Source organism: Engystomops pustulosus, chromosome 2 (genome assembly GCF_040894005.1).
Source record: "Engystomops pustulosus chromosome 2, aEngPut4.maternal, whole genome shotgun sequence".
NCBI lineage: Eukaryota > Metazoa > Chordata > Amphibia > Anura > Leptodactylidae > Engystomops > Engystomops pustulosus.
Genome location: NC_092412.1, coordinates 90,304,002 through 90,324,244, shown reverse-complemented (window position 1 = coordinate 90,324,244; position 20,243 = coordinate 90,304,002). Strand labels below are relative to the sequence as shown.

The 20,243-nt window shown below is 36.7% G+C and overlaps 1 protein-coding gene across 2 annotated transcripts in view; it reads right to left on the bottom strand.

Annotated features, from left to right (window-relative positions):
• Window positions 1–20,243, bottom strand: part of NALCN (sodium leak channel, non-selective) — a 306,335-nt gene that overhangs the window by 47,156 nt on the left and 238,936 nt on the right. For both annotated transcript variants that reach the window (XM_072135500.1, XM_072135501.1), the window contains 6 exons: window positions 17,187–17,328; window positions 10,772–10,845; window positions 8,681–8,782; window positions 8,185–8,254; window positions 5,751–5,842; window positions 5,543–5,665 (listed from right to left, as the gene is read on the bottom strand). In XM_072135500.1, coding sequence (XP_071991601.1) covers window positions 5,543–5,665; window positions 5,751–5,842; window positions 8,185–8,254; window positions 8,681–8,782; window positions 10,772–10,845; window positions 17,187–17,328 — 603 coding nt within the window. The remainder of the gene's footprint in view (window positions 1–5,542; window positions 5,666–5,750; window positions 5,843–8,184; window positions 8,255–8,680; window positions 8,783–10,771; window positions 10,846–17,186; window positions 17,329–20,243) is intronic.

Genomic DNA, 20,243 nt, shown 5'->3' with positions numbered 1-20,243 from the left:
ACTGGGACCAATGAAATAATCCTCACTTCGATTCAGACTAGATAAACTAATGCCAGTTTCACACAAGAAAGACTAGAATAGACATTTTACTATGATATACAACTGTGGCTGATGCTGGGTGATTACTTTGGTTCATATTTAGTCTAAATTTATTCCGCATGTAACCTTGGAGGATGCTGATTAATTTCTCCCACACACTGCTCTGTAAGCCCCATCCCCTTGTCGGAAAAAAGGAATAAAAGTCACAACTGATTAGTCTTCAAACTATCTAGACCTAAGGACAGTTGAGGTAACCCTCCAGTTTGGGGACCTAATAGCAATATCTCAGTTTCCAGGATGCTTGGGGTAAGGGTAGCTGGAGCCAATGCACAGGCAGCCACCTATAGCGGCGCCATCTTGACAGTGCACCTTCTTAAGTCCACAAGATTTATAGTAGGTTGTCAATGGAGGACATAGGTGACTTTGATTTTCAGATAACATTTCTCTTGATCACTGAAGGTTTCTGAAAACTGACCTATGATGGGTTTTTGTAAAAAGGATTTTCTTCTAATGAGACAACCAATTTATGCATGCTTCCATACATTATAAACAAAATGTGTGTGTGTGTCAACAACATGAAGCCAGGGAATTATTCTAGCATTTATCCTGTCGTGCGAGGACCTCTTGACCTTTTAAAAGTCAGGTTGGGACTATAAATCAACCATTGTACAAAAGCTATTATTCCAGAATTATCTCTGCATAGCTGAAAAGGTTAGAGAACAAGTAGCATATTTAACTCTGGGCGTTCCATTTATGTGCGCTCCTTCCTAGAAATAAATGTCACTGGTTTTGTCTGCACATGGAGATCCATTACAGGGCAGAAAGTTTGCACTTTTATTTTGTTATATTCAAGTTCAGGTAGTATGAAGTGAGCTGCTGCTAAGAGACACTTTATGTTCTTCTTTTTTCCATTCATATATTCATACACATGCTATTGTCAATACAGCATATTGAATAAACCCCTTCAGGTTTTTGGAAAGGTTCTGTAAATTAGGCTCTCCATGCATTTTAGATTAATGTCAGCAGATCCTGACAATAACAGTGGAATCTGCAGTCAATCTAATGTGAATTGTATCTCTCCCTGATGGCAGAATTTTTTTTTCCAGAAAGGGGATTGTACAAATTAGATTTCAACATTACCGATATGGCGACCTGGGAAGTAAACACCAAAGGATTCCCTTGTCTCCCATTCCCTGTTCTAATAAGATTGGGGCTGGCAGCAGAGTAAGCATACAGCTCACAGCTATCTTAGATCTTTGGCTTTCTGTGAATATACATACACTGGCTGAACTAATAAACACTGGAAACATACTGCCTGACTAACAGACACTGGACGGTCCTAAAGTACGCAAGATTTATCATTCAACAATAGATACTTTGATAAATTTGGGGCGTGAAATTTTTAGACATTTTAAATAAATTATCTTCTGTTATGGTATATATTTCTTCTAGTATATTTCTTCTTTTCTTTGTTTCAAAATAAAAATGCCTTTCCAAAAAAAAAAAAAAGAATTGTAATAAGCAGTTGTGTCTGTTTGTCCAAATTTGCACAACTTTTAATGTTTCTAAATAAAGCATTTTAGATCCAAAATGTTTTTTACTACATTTTACATTGCTGTCTAAAATAAACTTTTAAATTTTTTTAATTTGAATATGAAGTGGTGAAGTTAGATAGGTTAGTGCTGTTTACCATTTTTAATTTTTTTATTTTTTAAAAAGTCCCAGTTGGCAAATACATCTAGGTTTAGTTTAAATAGCTGGATTTGTAAGATAAATACAACAAATCCATTTACACGCAGTGCACCACAAGTTGTAGTGCAAATGTGGAAAGGCGCAAAAACGGCATTGTGCAAAAATCTGCAACTTTTTGGTTTTAACATTTAGAAGAAAGGTAGTGATAAATCTCCCCATGGTGTTCTAACCACAATGCTGACATCAACTCAGTAGCGTTTATAGTTTCTCAGAGGTGCTCCAATAGTTAGGATGCTCTCTTAGATACATCGGGGGCATTTATCTTTTTTCCCCTTTCTCTGCGCTTCTTTGTTGTTTTGGCTCTTTGTAAAATGCAGGGTTTTTTGCACCTTATTTTAAAAAAATTGTTGTGCAAATCATACCATAGCCTTTCCTAACAATGGTTAGGACTGGCGAGTTCTTGTGCAATTATTTTCCTATAGGTGCAATAGTATAATAATGCTCAAACATCTGTAAAGAGGCGCAATGTAATGACAAATAGTGTGACGTAATACACTGCAAAATGAGGCGTAACATTCCAAAAAAGCGCAAATAGGCACAAAACAGCCATTATGCAGCAAAAAGACACAAAAAAAGCAATGGCAAGGAAAAAAATTATAAATGACCGGAAGTAAACCCGAAAAATCTGAAATTGCCTACAAAAGTGATATGTTTTTAGATATTAATTCTGTTCTATGGCTGACTTATGATCACACACGTGAACAAAGAATGCAGAGCAACATGCAAATCTCATTATTCCTGAATGATCTTCGCATAGCTGTAAAGGTTACATTACAAGACATATATTTAAGTGTGAATGATCCATTTATATAGAATGATGCCTAAATCAAATGTAATAAATAATTGCTATTTCCTGCAAATACTGATCCACGGTTAGGCCGTAACTTTGCACTTTTATTTTTTTTATAATGTACATACTCAGTGGTCAATTTTGTGTCCGGAAACAACCTATTGCAAAATTGTGCAATGATGTAAGGACGTCAGCGTCAGAAATGGCAGCCCTAGCGGATCCTGCTCTCCCTAACATCCGGGGGAGCAGAGCAGCTAGTAGTAGGGTGGATGGTAGTGCAGTTGAGCTATAACGTTGCAGGCACCATGACGTCGCAGTTTGCTGACATTATAATGTGTGCTGATGCCGGCGCGCACATTAGAATGTCAGCATGCGGCTGTCGTCACGATGCCTCCAACGGATCGCTCGGGGACATGGAGCCGATGCCGGAGCCGTGATGGATATAAGAGGACTTGCTGGGGGGCATCGGAAGGTGAGTACATTTTTTTCTTGACTCGAGTATAAGCCGAGTTAGAGTTTTTCAGCATATTTTTTGTGCTGAAAAACTCAGCTTATACTCCAGTATATACGATACTTAACAAAAAAGTGTTAAACAACTGAAAATATGTCTTATATTCTAGGTTCTTCAAAGTAGCCACCTTTTGCTTTGACTGCTTTGCACACTCTTGGCACTCTTGAGATTTCAGAGGTAGTTACTTTAAATGGTCTTCCAACAGTCTTGAAGGAGTTCCCAGAGATACTTAGCACTTGTTGGTCCTTTTGCCTTCACTCTGCAGTCCAGCTCACCCCAAACCATCTTGATTGGGTTCAGGACTGGTGACTGTGGAGGTCAGGTCATCTGGCCTAGCACTCATCACTCTCCTTCTTGGTCAAATAGCCATTACACACCCTGGAGGTGTGTTTGTGGGTCATTGTCCTGTAGAAAAATGGTGGTCCAACTAAACACAAACCAGATGGAATGGGATGCCGCTGCAAGATGCTGTGGTAACGATGCTAGTTACCACCCTTCAATTTTGAATAAATCCACAACAGTGTCATCAGCAAAGCACTCCCAGACCATCACACCTCATCCTCCATGCTTCACGGTGGGAACCAGGCATGTAGAGTCCATTCATTCACCACAAAAAGACACAGTGGTTGGAACCAAAGATCTCAAATTTGGACTCATCAGACCAAAGCACAGATTTTCACTGGTCTCATGTCTATTCCTTGTGTTCTTTATTTCTTGTGCTTGTTGACTGTCATTAGCAGTGGTTTCCTAGAAGCTATTTTACCATGAAGGCTGCTGCACACAGTCTCCTCTTACCAGTTGTTGTAGAGATGTGTCTGCTGCTAGAACTCTGTGTGGCAGTGACCTGGTCTCTAATCTGAGCTGCCATTAACCTGCGATTTCTGAGGTGGATGAACTTATCCTTTATAGTCATGAAAATACAGAAAACTTTTTGAATGAAATGTGTGTCCAAACTTTTGGTCTGTACTGTACAAAAAAGACATTAATGTCTCTCTATGAATCATATATTTTATTTTATGACTATTTTTAAAAACAACCTAGAAAACCATCACACTGTGTTGGTTAGTGAAACGAATTGAAAAGACAGTTGAAGTTACATGCCGTTAGAGAAATTATAGGCCTGCCTGAAGAGATGAATTTTGAGCTTTGGTAGTTAGGTATACCAGTATAGGGTATTTCAGAGAATTGGTGCAGCTTGAGAGAAATCCTAGAGACGCGAGAGGGAGGTTCAAATGAAAGAAAAGAATAATCTTACACCTTTGGCAGATCAAAGAGCACAGGCTGGCCGATAGACTGAGATGAGCTAGGAAAGGTAAGAAAGTTCAGCCCGTGAGCCCTCTACATACACCCTTCACAGCTCCGTGGCGGATATATCCGCCACGCAGCATGAAGGGGTTAAGGAGTTTTTGAGTAAAAATATAGAAAAGCATAATAATATATGATATGATATGTTTTTAGTGTACCTATGTATTTAAGTTGGCATGTTTAGATTCCGAATGATATATATGCTTTATAATGGCTTACTATTGGAGTGAGTAATAATGCTTATTTTTTTACATTATTTTGCAGGATGATTGAAGAAGATGTATTAAAAACTCTCTAACATTATGGTTTAAAGGAAACCTACCACTTAGAATGGTAGGGGTAAGCAGTAAGTACCGAGCATCAGCTCAGGGTGAGCTGGTGCCGGTACTTACTTTCGTTAGTGTTATAAACCGTGGTATTGCGGTTTTAACACTTTTTAAACTTTAGAGCAGAAGGGGCTTCTGACCGTGCGCGCGCAACAACTCCGCTTTGGCACGCAGCGCCAAAGCCTCTTCTGTTCTAAAGTTTAAAAAGTGTTAAAACCGCGATACCGCGGTTTATAACACTAACGAAAGTAAGTACCGGCACCAGCTCACCCTGAGCTGGTGCTCGGTACTTACAGCTTACCCCTGCCATTCTAAGTGGTAGGTTTCCTTTAAGCAACAGTAAAGGCCAATATTGGCAAAAACTTAGGTTGAGCTGGGTATATTGGATACAAGTATATTGGCTTGTTCACACTTGCAAAGATTACATTTTATTCCAGGAGGATGCAATTTTATTATATGTTACAAACATAAATAATGGCTGAGCAGTTTTTTTTTTTCTGTTACATTTAATTATGTACCAGTGCAAAAGCCAATTTTTGATTCTCCGTGCTACAACTTATACTGGGTTGGTCTACAACTGGAACCCTCATATGATATAAATATCCGTAAATGGGACACAGAGTTTTTATAAAACAACTGCTTTAATACAAAAGCCATATTTGAATATGAAGATAAACGTTATGTGATAGTTCATTACAACAAAAATCAAACATTCTTACGAACGAAAAGTTATACTAATGGATTGTATCAATTAGGTTGCAACACAAATTACTGTATGTAACTTTAATGTTTTGTTAAAATAATTATTTTTTTACTTACGCATTAAATCGTGCTCGGACAATAACTCGACAGAAGTTTCTAAACCTGTGCTCTCGACCAACTATAAAAAGGGGCTTGTCAAAGTATGGGTGATTCTCTCTTAATTCCTCTTCTTGAACTTTTCTGTTTAAAGGTGTATAAGACTATGTTAGTCAGTCACCATGCCATCATTAAATTCTGAAATCCATGAACATAAAAGCACAAGTACCGTTTCATCTCTGCCTGTTCCTTCTTTTCTTGGATCATTTTGATTTCACTGTCTTCTCTCTGGGCATTTCTGTACCTCACAGTGTTGGAGTGCTAGATAATTTTGGAGGAAAAGAAATACGGCTTATTTGAGTTATCTTAGACTTAAAAAGGACCTGTCACCCTGTATAAACCAACTAAAGTAAGCAGCTCCATAGCCCAACCCCAGGTATAGCAGTGTTAAATTGCTAGCTTTATCGAACCTTCCAATAAAGCTAGCAAACATTGCATTACATATTGCTGCCAAGCTTACATCGGTCTGGTGTATTCATGAGGGGGCGGTCCAAGGCCCTTCACTCTCCCCTGCTTCTCCCCCATACTGCCCCTCCCACGCCATAGGCTGGCAGTGACTGCCAGGCTTCAAGCAGAAGTCACTGCCTCCTCGGACTGCCTCCTCAGCCCTATGTAGTGCAGTGTTTGCTAGCTTTATTGGAAGGTTCCGATAAAGCTAGCAGTTTAACACTGCTACACCTGGGGTAGGGCTATGGAGCAGCTCCTACAGGCTAAACACAAGGTGACAGGTCCTCTTAGTGTAAAAATTAAATCAATTATACTTTAAAGGGGCTTTTCTACTGCTATGCAATTAATATGATTAATTGGATAATTTTTTACACATTTCACAAATTTGGAAGTGCTGTAAACTGCACTGCTATAAATTAACCTTAAAAAACAAAGATTTTATAGTAGAAGTTAAATTATATTTGTAGACTTAAAAAAGCACTGTAAAATCCTCAAGCTCAAGAGATGACAGTAATATATATATATATATATATATATATATATATATATATATATATATATATACATATACATATATATGTATATACATATATATATATACATATATATATATATATATATATATATATATATATATATATATATATATAAATGCTGTAGCAAGCTAAAGGCTTGTCACAGCACAGGGATAATAAACAACAATATAATGCTTCATTAATCATACAGCGATGCTAGTGCACAGAAATAATAAAACACATCATAATACAACAGCACACATAATGATGTCACAGTACAGGCATAATATAGCACAACTTTATAATGCAAAAATAAATTCAATAATTTCACAATACAGAGATATTTAAAAAAAACAACATTAAAATATAATAATAAATAATAATACTACACTTGGTGATCTCACAGTACAGGGATAATAAAACACAATATTATAATACTACAGAAATACACACAGCAATGTCACAGCAAAGGGATTATAAAACACTGCTGTTCTGTAATAAAAGTAATAATACAATACTACTCATCACAGCATTGTGATTATAAAACACAACATCATAAAACAGCCCTTCGTTCCAGCACACTACTTTTTCTGGTGTGGGTGCTGTGTTCCTGCCTGCAGTGGGCCCTGGAACCTGATAATCTTTCAACCTGGTCCAAGAAAATATCTTGCACTTCTGGGTGAGGGTACAGGTATAAAGCAGCTGCTGTAAAATACTCACAAAAAAGGAAGGAAAAATCTGAAGTTTATTTATGTATATAAATAACATCAAAGTAGAAGAAAACCGTGAATAAGAATGAAAATATATCTCCCCTACCTACGCATTTCAGACTGGGTTTCAGACTACATATTTTCATGGCTTGTTACTACCAACTTTTTTTTTTTTGTATTAGCTTTTTTCCATTAAGCGGCTTCTACCACAAGAAGCAGCACACGTTAAATTCCATAGCTTGAAAGATCCAGTTTAGTTGTTCTGCTGTTTATATCTGTACCCCTTGTTTGCCATTCAACTTGGTTAATGGGCTCTTCTGTTCATTGTTTGTGTTGTCTACCCTGAATTGTACAGTATAGGGTTCTCTGTTACCATCTCTCTCAATTTTCTACCTCTGTATCTGTATAACCTGATCTTGACTATGTTGTTTTCCAAATCCCCTTCCTGCTGGTGTCAGCTATCACCAACATTAGGGAGGAAGGGAACTGTAGGTTCCCTGCAGTGAAGTCCAGATCCCTGTATGTGAGTAAAAGGATAAAAACCAGATCACTTGAGAAATTCAGTGCTGAGACAACGTTCAGGGATAGTAAATGATATGGTTTTCACTTATATATATGTCTTCTATATCTTTACCCAATATATATATTTCCCCTCTCTAGGTAACCCCTAAAACATTGACATAAGCTGCTAATAATGTGAGCAGAAAATGGTAGATGTGGATATGAATGAAGTGTGCATGATCTTGGGAGGATGTTGATTTATAAAAGGGAGAAAGTGGGTAATAATTTTCAGACTGCTAACAATTTTACTCATCAACAAACATCACATAAAATCCACAGTGGATCACAGATATAAGACAACAAATGGACAGATGCTATTAGCCTTCACCACAATGCTTCCTATCAACAAAGGGCCAATGATGAAACTCACGTCTTGTGTTAGTGTTTCCAAAGATTTTCCCCTGCTGATTCTTTGACTGTTTGAGCCATGTCTTAGTGACCTGCAACAATCAACAAAATTGCATTGAATAACACTAAAGGGAAACAAGTTTGATCAAGCCTTGACTTGCCGACATGGACAATGTCTGAGAAAGAAATAAAGAATGGGGCTCATGGCTAAGTGAGGCCTTTCAAAAGCGAGTCACTTATAAAGGCTGGGGGTTAGAGGCTTACGTCCTTGTAAAATGATGTATAATCTGCTTGAACAAAGAAAACAATCTTTTCTTTGATCTTTAAATTGATAGTCCTGTTGCATGTGAATAGAGTGACATTTATAATAACAAGTCTTACGACAGTATATTTAATAGGGCAATGTTGTAGTTATATGAGGTTCTGCAATATTGTAACAGATGAAGAAAATGTGCTACTTTCTTTAGGTAGATGGTGAAAAAAATACAGGAAATGTGCTACTTTCTTGCTAAAGTTACCTTCTTTCTTGGCGTATATGATGTTGCACACTAAGGATTGATCTTTCCTTGGCAGGCTGCCCTTCAAAAGAGCCACTCAGCATGCGCTGCCTTGTGCATGCTCTGAAAGAAATGATTTGCAAAGGAAAATAAATTAGACTGTAAAACATGAAAAGGATACAGAGACTCAGTAGTCTGCTGGAAGATATTACAAATGGAAACATATATTTTATGTCATGTGGGTCACAAAAATAGACTGCACCAAGAAAAAAAAGTCAGGATAGATTTTTTTTTTTTAGATTTTCTTTGTAAGACCATGTATTTATAAGTATATGCTGTATAGTTTCGTTAAGGAAAACTTTAGTCATCTCTATATAGGGCCAAAAACTATTTACGGATATAAAATCAAAATGTCGAACTACAAAAGCTACATTAGCGATTAGCGGAAACCCTTATTCCATAAGCTTCTTAAAATATATATATATATGCCAAAATTTAACGTGGTTATGAATTATTAATCACTGCACCTAATTCTTATTTCATTGTTAATGAATACTAAACTATTTGAAGAAAATATACCAACTGGAAATTATTTATCAAAGACGCTCGAGTTGCAGATTCCCCAAGGTAGCTGGATGCTGGCAGTGTACTTCATTAGTGAATTTATGGCTTCTTTTGTCCACAAACATAAGTTTTAAAAATATGCAAACATAGTGCAAGTGCTACTGGAGGCTTACCATGGCTATAACACCCCCCAGAGGACTGCTGTGACACCTCCTTGCACGCCCACGATATATAGCGCAGCTGTTAGCACAGGCCTGCGTCCATGCAGTGTGTCCTGTTGCACCACTGGCCTCAGTGTAATCCTTGCCTCCTTGCACATCTGCCTGTATATCCTGGATACTCAAGGAGGCATCACAGCAGTGATCTGGGGGGGGGGGGCATGTTATAGCCAAGAGTTCACTGCAAGCATCCTACTGCCCTGGGGAACCTGTCATTGGAGCTACTTTGGTAAGTAGTTCTCAGATGGTAGATTTCCTTTAAATGTATAATCCTATGCGTTAGAGTCCTCCACTAGGAATCTTTTGGTCTTTCCATTCACACATATAGTACATTGTCAGCTATTTATTTGAATGGGGAAGTTGTGATACTCCATGGCATAGAAAGATAGTGGGAAATTTATCATAAGTTTCTGAGAGCAGAACTGTTCTAGTTGCCCATGGCAGCCAATGAAAGCTCTGCTTTCATTTTCCCCACAGCTGTTTATAAAATGAAAGCTGAGCTCTGATTGGTTTCCATGAGCAACTAGACCAGTCTTACATCAGAAACTTGATGATAAATCTCCTTCATAGTGTATAAATGAAATTGATAGACCATCTCCTTATTCGACATCAGTTATCATAAAGACCTTTTTTAACAATATTGAAGAATATTGAAGAACAAGTATCTTGAGAACCCAATTAATAAAGACATCACACATTTTGATTATACACAAAGTTTCAATTACTGTATAATCCCAGTATTTGCACAGTTCAATTCATCATAAAAGTGACCTTAAGGGTACCCATATAGGGGAATACAAATAGATAATAATATACTGATTATATATACACTATAGTACCAAGAAAAAAAGCCTGCTAAGAAAATCCATCATCCTTTTTGATATCTAGATATCTATTCCACAGCATGCAATAAACCAAATATAAAATTTCAGTTAGAATTTCAGAACCTTCCAAATGGTCAAAATCCACTTACTAATAAGACTCTTTAATGCTATCAGAGCTCTATGCTTTCCCCCTGAGAAGGGTCTATCATGGCTGTTCACCATTGCCCTGCGGCACTCAGCATTATTTGAGATACTTTTGAGCCTCATTTAACATCAATTGAAGATTACATTTACCACTATCATCAAACACACCCAAAAATAAGGGCTTCTAGTCACCAAGTGGAATGTATATTACAGTGACCCTCATTTCATTATAGCCACAGAAGTTTGTTACAGCGTTAAATTAATAATAAAGGTAATATTTGATGTAAGGAATCTTCTTATCTGCATTTTATTTAGATAACTTTACACTAGCAAATTTCATTATATGTTGTAGTCATTTTTACCTTAGGATTTTATTAACTGCAGTTTCCTTTTCCAGTAGATTTCTTGCTCTGATGCTGAAAACTGACTTGCGTAACTGTAGAAATCCATACACATAAAAAATAATCAAGAAAAATGCCAAAATGAAACATTAACAACTAAGAAATAAGCTCCTCGCTGCTGTAAACAAGTTAGATTGACTCCAATGATTCTCTAAGTATAGCAGAAAGGTCAGGTGTATTCAAGTCCCTGTTATCAATCTTATGCTAATTGTATACTGAACTTTAAAGCCATGGTTACCATGACATCGTTTAGAAGGTTTTTACCTCTAGAACAAGTAGGAGGATTGATTGAGGTCATGAGTGTCTTGATGGTGCCTGTAGTATGTCTTAAGATTGTCTAAAAATGTCTTAGAAATCAGACATAAAATAACTTTTTTAAAACTATTCATATTTTTCTCTACCCTCTATAGTTCTAAATATAAAGCATTCCAAATGCACCTATCATAAAAATCACAAATTATAACATCATCACCAGAATGACTGAGTATATGATTAAGCCCAGGATCTACTTTGATTATCAAACCACTGATAGAACTATCTGCCAATGCTTGTTATCAACAGGAAGCAGGACAAGCTGCTCAGCATCCTCCAAATGTGTTTGTGTGGATTATGGGACTTAACATTAACCGTCTTATATGTCATCTGTAGAAAACTGCAAGCCACATCATTGTATTACTATCCTGCATACACATAATAAAACACTTCAGTAAAATGACATGGTAATTGAATAATTGGTACAATACAATAAATAATGGAGACCTCTTCATGCGATTGTTACACTGCACAATTAGATCTGTTACAAAGAATCTGTTACAAACATATGTTCAAAATGCTGTTCTCTGATGACACAAGTCCATTATTGTTAGTGGCCAACCCCTTTAATAGACAACATCCATTACTATGACTGGGGCTTAGTATTAGCCTTTAAAATGACTTACACTAACCCCCTTACCATTACCCCAATTCCCAAAACCAGTACTTTTCCTGTGAAATTGGAGAGATTGTCCAGGATTAACAGATTATTGGCCACGACAAAGTGGTTTTATTAAACAAAATGGGAAACTATTCGTATATATCCCTTCCATAACTGTGGACACCCAGTTCTAATTTCTAATCAGTTTTTAAACCCGGGATACCCTTTTAACCCTTCCAGTACTCCGCCCCTTTTTGTTTTTGCATCTGATTTTGACTCTGCTCATTCAAAAACCTATAACTTTTTTTATATTTACAGAATTCTGTAAAAGCTTGTTATTTGCGGGACAAGTTTCACTTTTTGGTGGCGCCATTTAATATTCCATGCAATGTACTTGAAAGCTAAAAACATATTAATTGGTGGTGTTTTCATGTAAACCCTATTTTTAATGCTTTCTTTGTGCTCTTTAAATGACTTTTACAGGGAAACCAAATTTATGTACTTCGGAGTAAGTACAGATTTATGTAAGGCGTCATTTGTGCCGGCATTTTAATTTATATCAAATTGAGACTCAAATGACCGTTTGATCATTTTTTATTAAAATATTTTTAGAAAAATGGAGCAGTAAGGTTCTGTGGTAGGTTTGACAGCGGCCCTTAATAGGTTAACTGCAGTGATCAATGCCAGAGTAGTACGCAAAAAGGTTGGCATCTCCATGTCACCAACACTGGCAACACCACTAAAATAATGACCATAATGGCATTTCTTAAATCTAGAATTATTATTTAAGTTTTTTTTTTTGGCTTTCCTGTTTTCTTTTCACTATATAAAGTGTTGCAATTTAGTCATTTCATGGTTATGACATTTAAGCACATTTTTTACATTTGGCCACTTTCAGACAAGGAAATATACAATTAACCTTTGTCCATCTTTTAGAGGTATATATACACTAAGCTTTCATTGGCAATTTTAGAATTGTTGGGATAGTTATTTATTTTCAGCTCATTTATGTCAGAGTTTACATTATTTATAGCCTTGAAGTCACTATCTAGAATTTTCTTTACTGACAATACTTATATATTCTTCCCACACACTTCTTTCTTATCAAAGGAACGGCTGCATCTGATGAGTAATCCTCATCTGACACGCTACATAATAAATTTCCATTTACACATTACACAGAACTATGAATGAAAGATTTTGAGATGGCAAGAAACTTAATCCTCTGAGATTATGCATGGCTATAGAAAATATTTCTATTTCACCATGCATCTCTATTAAGCTATGTAATGCCACTTACATCTGTTCTGCGTATATTCAGAGTATTTTATTCTCTATTTCAAGGTCAAGGAAATTATAACAAAAAAGGCTAAAGTAAATACATTAGATGCAGTAAATGATTTTTACAAGGAGAAAGATCATCCTTAAAGTATGAGAATTCACAATGCCTTGTAGAAAGTATCTCCAGTGATTAAAGTAGGATTTACAATGCTGAGAAATCTCTTATTGAAGAAATTGAACTCTGCTCAGTTGTTATTTTTTTCTTGTTTTACATTCACATATACATGTCTAAAATGATGACACAAAATATTTATATGCAATAGTGCAGATTTATCAATCTGTTTATAACGTAATTCTGTCATAATATTTTTTTGGAAAACAAACTGTCTAAAACAGCTCCACAGTTATAAAACGGTTTAGATTACTAATCACTTTTGTGAAAGATGCATCAAAATGGGCAGGACCTCTGGAAAAGAGGTGTGTCATTCGTAGAAGTGGGTATGTCCTAAACTGTAATAAAAGATGTGACAATTCTGCACATCTAATAGTAGGTTAGTAACATAGACTCCATGCAGGATGGGTCCTAAATCTGCATCCCTGAAGTTTTCTCCTGCGCTGATCGCAGAACAGCTTATGCCTTCTCCTTTTCTCAATGCATACCACGAAAGTGGAGCTATGCATTAAAGAATGACTGTAAAATTACTGACAAAAAGGTTCTCTTCAACAAAGGCTTCAGTGTTGGAGGCTGAAACGTAGCAGTGGAATAAATTCATCTGAGTTTTTCATACTACCTTGGAGTGCAGTATATAAAATATTAATCATGAAAACCAGACCCACAATGGGTAATGAATGATCTCCCCTTCATCTCACAGTTATAAAATAACGCCATTCAAAGTAACAAACAAACCAGACAAGTGTGGAATGCAAGCTGGAACGCGGAACACTGGAAGTTCATAACGCGCAAGTGCAGCCAGCTCCCATGTGAATCAATGCGCAGATCGAGTATAATAGAGAAGACACGATCTGTTACATAGACTACATAACAAAGAAGGAGAATCACATCGCTGGAGATGGAAAGGTAAGTATGAGACTACAATAATGGCATTATTATCATAATGGCTACTAAATATATGCTGACATTTCAGCAACAAGTCAATGCCAAAGAACTTAATAAACGTCTCACAGGCTGTCATATATAGTAGGGTGAAATACAATGATTTTTTCTGGCTTGGAAAATCTAGTAATTACTTTAATGTGGAGATGTATGGTGTAATAATCACAGCAAGTGGATGCATATTCCTGATAGTCTCTTTAACACCTTAATGACCTAAAATGGCCTTCAGGATATTCAGGACACAGACCATTTTTACATTTTCCTGCTCAAATTCTAAAAAGATCTATAACTTTTTTATTCCGCAATCAAAAGGTGGTTATTAAGGGCTTGTTTATTGTGGGAAAAGAGAACAGTTATATTGATACTATTATAGGGTACATCTGACTTTTTGATCGCTTTCTATTACATATTTATCAGAGGTAGGAAGCACTAAAATTGCAATTTTTAATTAGTTTTTTGTTTTTATTTTTTTATACCCCTGAAAATACGGGTTAAATAATGTAATAGATGCTTATTAGACGATACTTATTTTGTGTTTGGGGATTTTAAAAAATGTTATTTTAAATATAAGTGTATATATAGGGAAATGGCTGTTTTTAAAATTATTTTAAATTTTTTTTCTTTACTGGGGACTTACACTGGGGATACCCTGATGTCTTATTCAATACATTGCAGTACTTGGACTGGACCTCATAGGCCACCATATATGGCAGACACAGATGTCTGTGTCAGACCCTGGCTGCCATGGCAACCCCCGGCACCCCGCAATCGCTCTCTTCCCTCTGTCTCTCTCCTTAGCTGTCGCATTCATACTCAATTCCCCCACGTACTCCTGGTACAATTTCCCCTGTTGCGGTTACATTTTGACTTCTGTCTTTTTAGGCCCTTTGGCAATTTATATTTCACCCTACTATATACCATCATAGCCTGTGAGCCGTTTATTAGGTTCTTTGGCATCGACTTGTTGCTGAAATGTCAGGATATATTTACTAGCCATTATTATATTAATGCCATTATTGTCGTCTCATCCTTACCTTTCCATCTCCATCCATGTGATTCTCCTTCTTTGTTATGTAGTCTACGTGACAGATAGTGTCTTCTCTGTTACTTTGAATGGCGTTATTTTATAATGGTGAGACGAAGGGGAGAGCATCCATTACTCCTTGTGGTTTTAGTTTCGCTGTTTAATGGTCTGTATACAATTGGATCATTTTTACTACCACTCCAACCTCTTCTTTAGTTTTTTTATATAAATGCATTTCACAAATTATTATGGATTGATGTTATTGTATGCACTTGATTACTAATTTATGTATGATGTTCTTTCATGGATTATATTATCACTTGTTAACTTTATTGCACTTCAGTACTTTTTGTATCATGCCTTATATCAAGTGTGCAGCTATCTTTTCTTTTTTTACTATTTTTGGAGGACCTGATACCTGACCTTAAAGGGGTTTCCTACGAAAGAAAATTCTCACATTACAATCCCCTAGTGATGCTAACACAATAAAGATCATTTTAACCCCTTTACAATTTTACTCAGTTTTATTGCCGTTTTGGCTCCTATCACTCTTTTTGGTGCTCAGTGCAAAATCCTAGGGTGTGGGTGGGGCCTCTCTAGCAGACAAATTAGGAGCCATCTAGTTTTGTGGGGTGACAATGTGGTTAGATTATCAGGGTACAAGGTGTATATGCACTTTCATCGGGCTTCTGACATTGTAATAACACACTGACACATAGGGGGTCATTTACTAAGGGCCCGATTCACGGTTTCCCAACGTGTTACCCGAATATTTCCGATTTGCGCCGATTTCCCCTGAATTGCCCTGGGATTTTGGCGCACGCGATCAGATTGTGGCGCATCGGCGCCGGCATGCACGCGATGGAAATCAGGGGACGTGGCCGAACGAAAACCCGACGGATTCGGAAAAACCGCCACATTTAAAAAAAAAAAAAAGTGTTGCGAAAATTGCACTTACCTTCACTCAGCCCGGCTCGGTGTATTCCAGTGCGTTCCGATGCTCTTCAGCGCAGCAGCGCCACCAGGTGGATGGCGGAGGAACTACCTTAATAAATCCCGGCCGGACCCGAATCCAGCGCAGAGAGCATGCCGCTGGATCGCGAATGGGCCGGGTAAGTAAATCTGCCCCATAGAGAGAGATGAGACAGATCTGAGATGCATGAGATCCATTAGATGCCTATTACAGAGTCAGCCTGCTACATCTCTGTCCTCAGTCTCACAGATCTTTGCCAGTATTCCCCTTCCCCCAGATCACTTATCTCCTTGTAGACTGCAGCTTGTCTCTCCTCACAATCTCCTGCCAGGAAGTGAATCAGTGTATGTGCCAGTGTGAGCTCCATGCAGGGACAGGGCTTCAGGCACAAGACACAGAAATCTCACTGCACGATCTCACACAAAAATCAAGATGGCGGCCTGACCCTAAGTCTGAAGTTACAGGGTCGGATCTAGGGGCAACTAAAATTGTGTACACCAGGACTGATAGAGACAGGTTGGATTATATCTGTGAAATGCTGGATTATTGTTAATAACAGTGAATTAGAGAACGTCTTATTTTGATGTGCTGAGTACATATAAGAAACTTGTCTTCGTGGGAATACCCCTTTATATAGCGTGCAACTCCTATAATTTTGCACTTATAACCAAAGGTATACCAATATGATGAATTTTTTTTGCTACTTCTTTTGTTCTTGAGTGATGCTTACTTTAGAGATATATATATATATATATTATATATATATATATATATATATATATATATATATATATATATATATATATATATATATATGTAGTAATTTCATATGTATCAAGTTATTTGTTATGCTAATTATTCTGTACAATTCACATTTAAAAATGTCAAAATGTAAATAGTTAGTAGTAAGACTGCCCTGTCTATTCCCAGCCTTAAACGTTAGCATGTAAACCTTGTATATGCAATATAAATCATTTGATTTCAAAGGCCATTTAATGCAGTAAGCCTAAACGTTGCTAAATCTGCATATAAATATGTATATACTAAAAAGGGATTAAAAAATATTTTTACCTTTTGATCAATGTACTTATTTTCCTCAATCCCAGATCGTTTAGAGTGATCACAAGAAGAAGAAGAAGCTGATGGAAGTCTTCTTAAAAGACAGCTGGTGTCTTGTTGTTGACGGTCAATAAATTGCTTCATGAAACTTTCCCTTTAGGAATCACAAAACAGTAATAAACAAGGGTTATACACATTACTGAAATTATATGACTGCAAGCGTTGGTTCACATCTGATTTTTATCATACACTCTTGTACAAATTATAACTGCAAAATTAAATGAAACAAATAAATATAGCGTATACATCTACAGAAGGGCACTGTTTTCAACAGAAGAGGTCTTCAGATACATCCTGTTGTAACAGGATATGTTTTTTTTTTGTGGGATACAAACTTGAACCTAGCCAAGGGTTAGTGTAGCGCATGGCATGTATGCTACCTCTTTCATTACAGCGGTAAGAATGTATTTATAACTTGTACATTTTGTACTGGAAAGTGAAATATCTAAATTATGGAACTTTGCATTAAAGGCATTTATTTGTACATTATATATACTGCAAAGCCAGACCCCTCTAGAGACAGTAGGAATCAGTACTTAGTATTGAGCTGTCATTTTTAAATGACATAGTTCACATAAGGCTACAGCATTTTAGAGGCAAATTGTGCCTTAATGCATAGACAGATAAGTGTAAAATAAAAAGACATCTGTGGCACTTAACGTGACAACATCCTTAATGTCTTGAGACATATAACAAATAAATAAGGGTCAAAGAAGCAGCATTTTTTCAGATGAAACAAATCTTTTTAAACAAACATGCTAATAATGTGTGAAATATTGCAGGTTCATCAGGAGACAGCAGGGTTACATCTATTTATATACATTTACAAAATGTACATTATAGTGACATTGTATGTGACCTGAACTGTCACATATAACAATATTACTATAGGAGAACTTATAGTGAACAATAAGGGACATTTGTCAGATACAAAAGAATAAGCGCTAATGCCAGGTTCACATTCATTTTCTCTTTCTTTTATTAAAACATCAAATTTCTACATTACTGCCCACTACAAATTGTTTGTTTTAATAAAAGTAATATTTTCATGAATTTGTAATGCATTTTCTCGTTCTTTTATTAAAACATCAAATTTTTACATTGTTTCTTTTAGTAAAAGTAATATTTTCATGCATTTGTAATGTTACATTTTTTAAAGTATTAAAGGGGTTTTTATCCTCTATTCATAGGTTATAACAAGCTGATTGTTGAGGGATCGACTAACCACTTTGTTTTCTTAAACTCTCAAGTTAACATGTGTGAACTTTTGGTCTGTAGTTATGAGACTGCAATACTTTATGTATGACTAAAATATTTTTATAATTAATTTTCCAAACATTTTGCTCTTACATCACGCTTATGAATCACAGGCCATTCATTATATAAGCAAAGTTAGGGTGAAAGAAAAGTCATTTCTACCATACTTTTGTATAATGTTAAATTTCTAAATTTGAAAGCAAGATACAATCATTTTCTCATTAGTATAAGAATTTTGTCCTTTACAGTCATCCACAAGAGGCAATGATTTTGAATATTTGTTACTATGGATTTTCAGCTAATAGCTAGGATCCAAAAATAATGTGCAATAACAGCATAGCACTTCATAATGAGCACTAAGTGTCAGGGGAAGCTGGGGGAGCCGGAAGCTGGAAACTCCGTCAAGAGCTTTAATTATGACAGCTTACAGCTAGGACCCATGGGAATGACAGTGGCCAACTCTGGAATGCAGAAATTTGGTAAGAATATTATTAATACAGTATCTGAAGTAATGGGCACAATAATTTATGGTGATTTTAGTATTATATATACAAAGAAAAAATTGGTATGGGTACAGTTATTGAAAGGGTCAACGCAACGCAACGAACGCAAGTTACCATATGTTTATAAATCAATCATTTTACTCATTTGAGGCTTTCTTTTTTAAATTACAGTTTCACCAACTATACCAATGACATTCTATGAATGGCTCCCCTGCTGTTACCTGGGACCCACTGGGTCACTGCTGCTTGTTTATTTAGCATGGCTATAAAAGTTTAGGCAAATGCAATAAAGTCAACTGTTCAGCCGAACCTGTCTTTGCTGTCACTGGATAGAGACAAGACCATTTTAAGCACCACCCAGGGGTGCCAGCGTGGTGGAGTCGAGTCAGTGAGAAGAGGGGAGGAGCAGAGCAAGAAACTGTGCCTTCTCAGACTGCATAGGATGAGGAAGCAGTGATCTGTGTGTAACCCTCTGCCTTCTGAGACAACTGTATGACAGATTTCACTGTGGCAAGTCTTTCTCATATGTGAGAAATATGTGTATGTATGCGAAAATAAATGTACATAATCTTTATTAAATACATGTAAGTGTGCTGAAATGCCTGCATTTGTCTGCTTGTTTGTATGTGTACATGTATCATATGTATTATCGAGTTTATGTACATGTATCATTGAGTGTGTGTACATGTATGTGTGTCAGCATGCTTGTGTATCCATGTGTGTCTACACGCATGTTTCCATGCATACACATGTCTGCATGTGTTTCTACATGGATGTGTCTTCCTGTTTGTGTGTGCATGTGTCTTCTGTGCATGCAGCTGTTATGTGTACTGTGACTTTCTCTAAGAGCTAAGGTGTGTATTGTGACATTCTGCAGCAGATGACGTTTTATAGCAGCTGTGGTGCATAAATTGATGTGTCTACATGTGTCTTCTGTGCATTATGACATTCTTCTACAGATGAGTTGCAGATTGTGATGTTCTTCTGCAGCTCAGTTGTCTATTGTGATGTTCTGCAGCAGCTGAGGTGTGTACTGTGACTTTCTTCAACAGTTAAGGTGTTTATTGTGACTTTCCCCAACAGCTGAGGTGTGTACTGTGACAATTCTGCAGCAGCTGTGGTGCTACATGGATCCGTCTTTATGGATGTGTCAGCATGTGTCGTCTGTGCATGCAGCTGAGGTTTGTATTATGACATTGTGCTACAGATGAGTTGCAGATTGTGATGTTCTGCTGCAAGGTGTGTATTG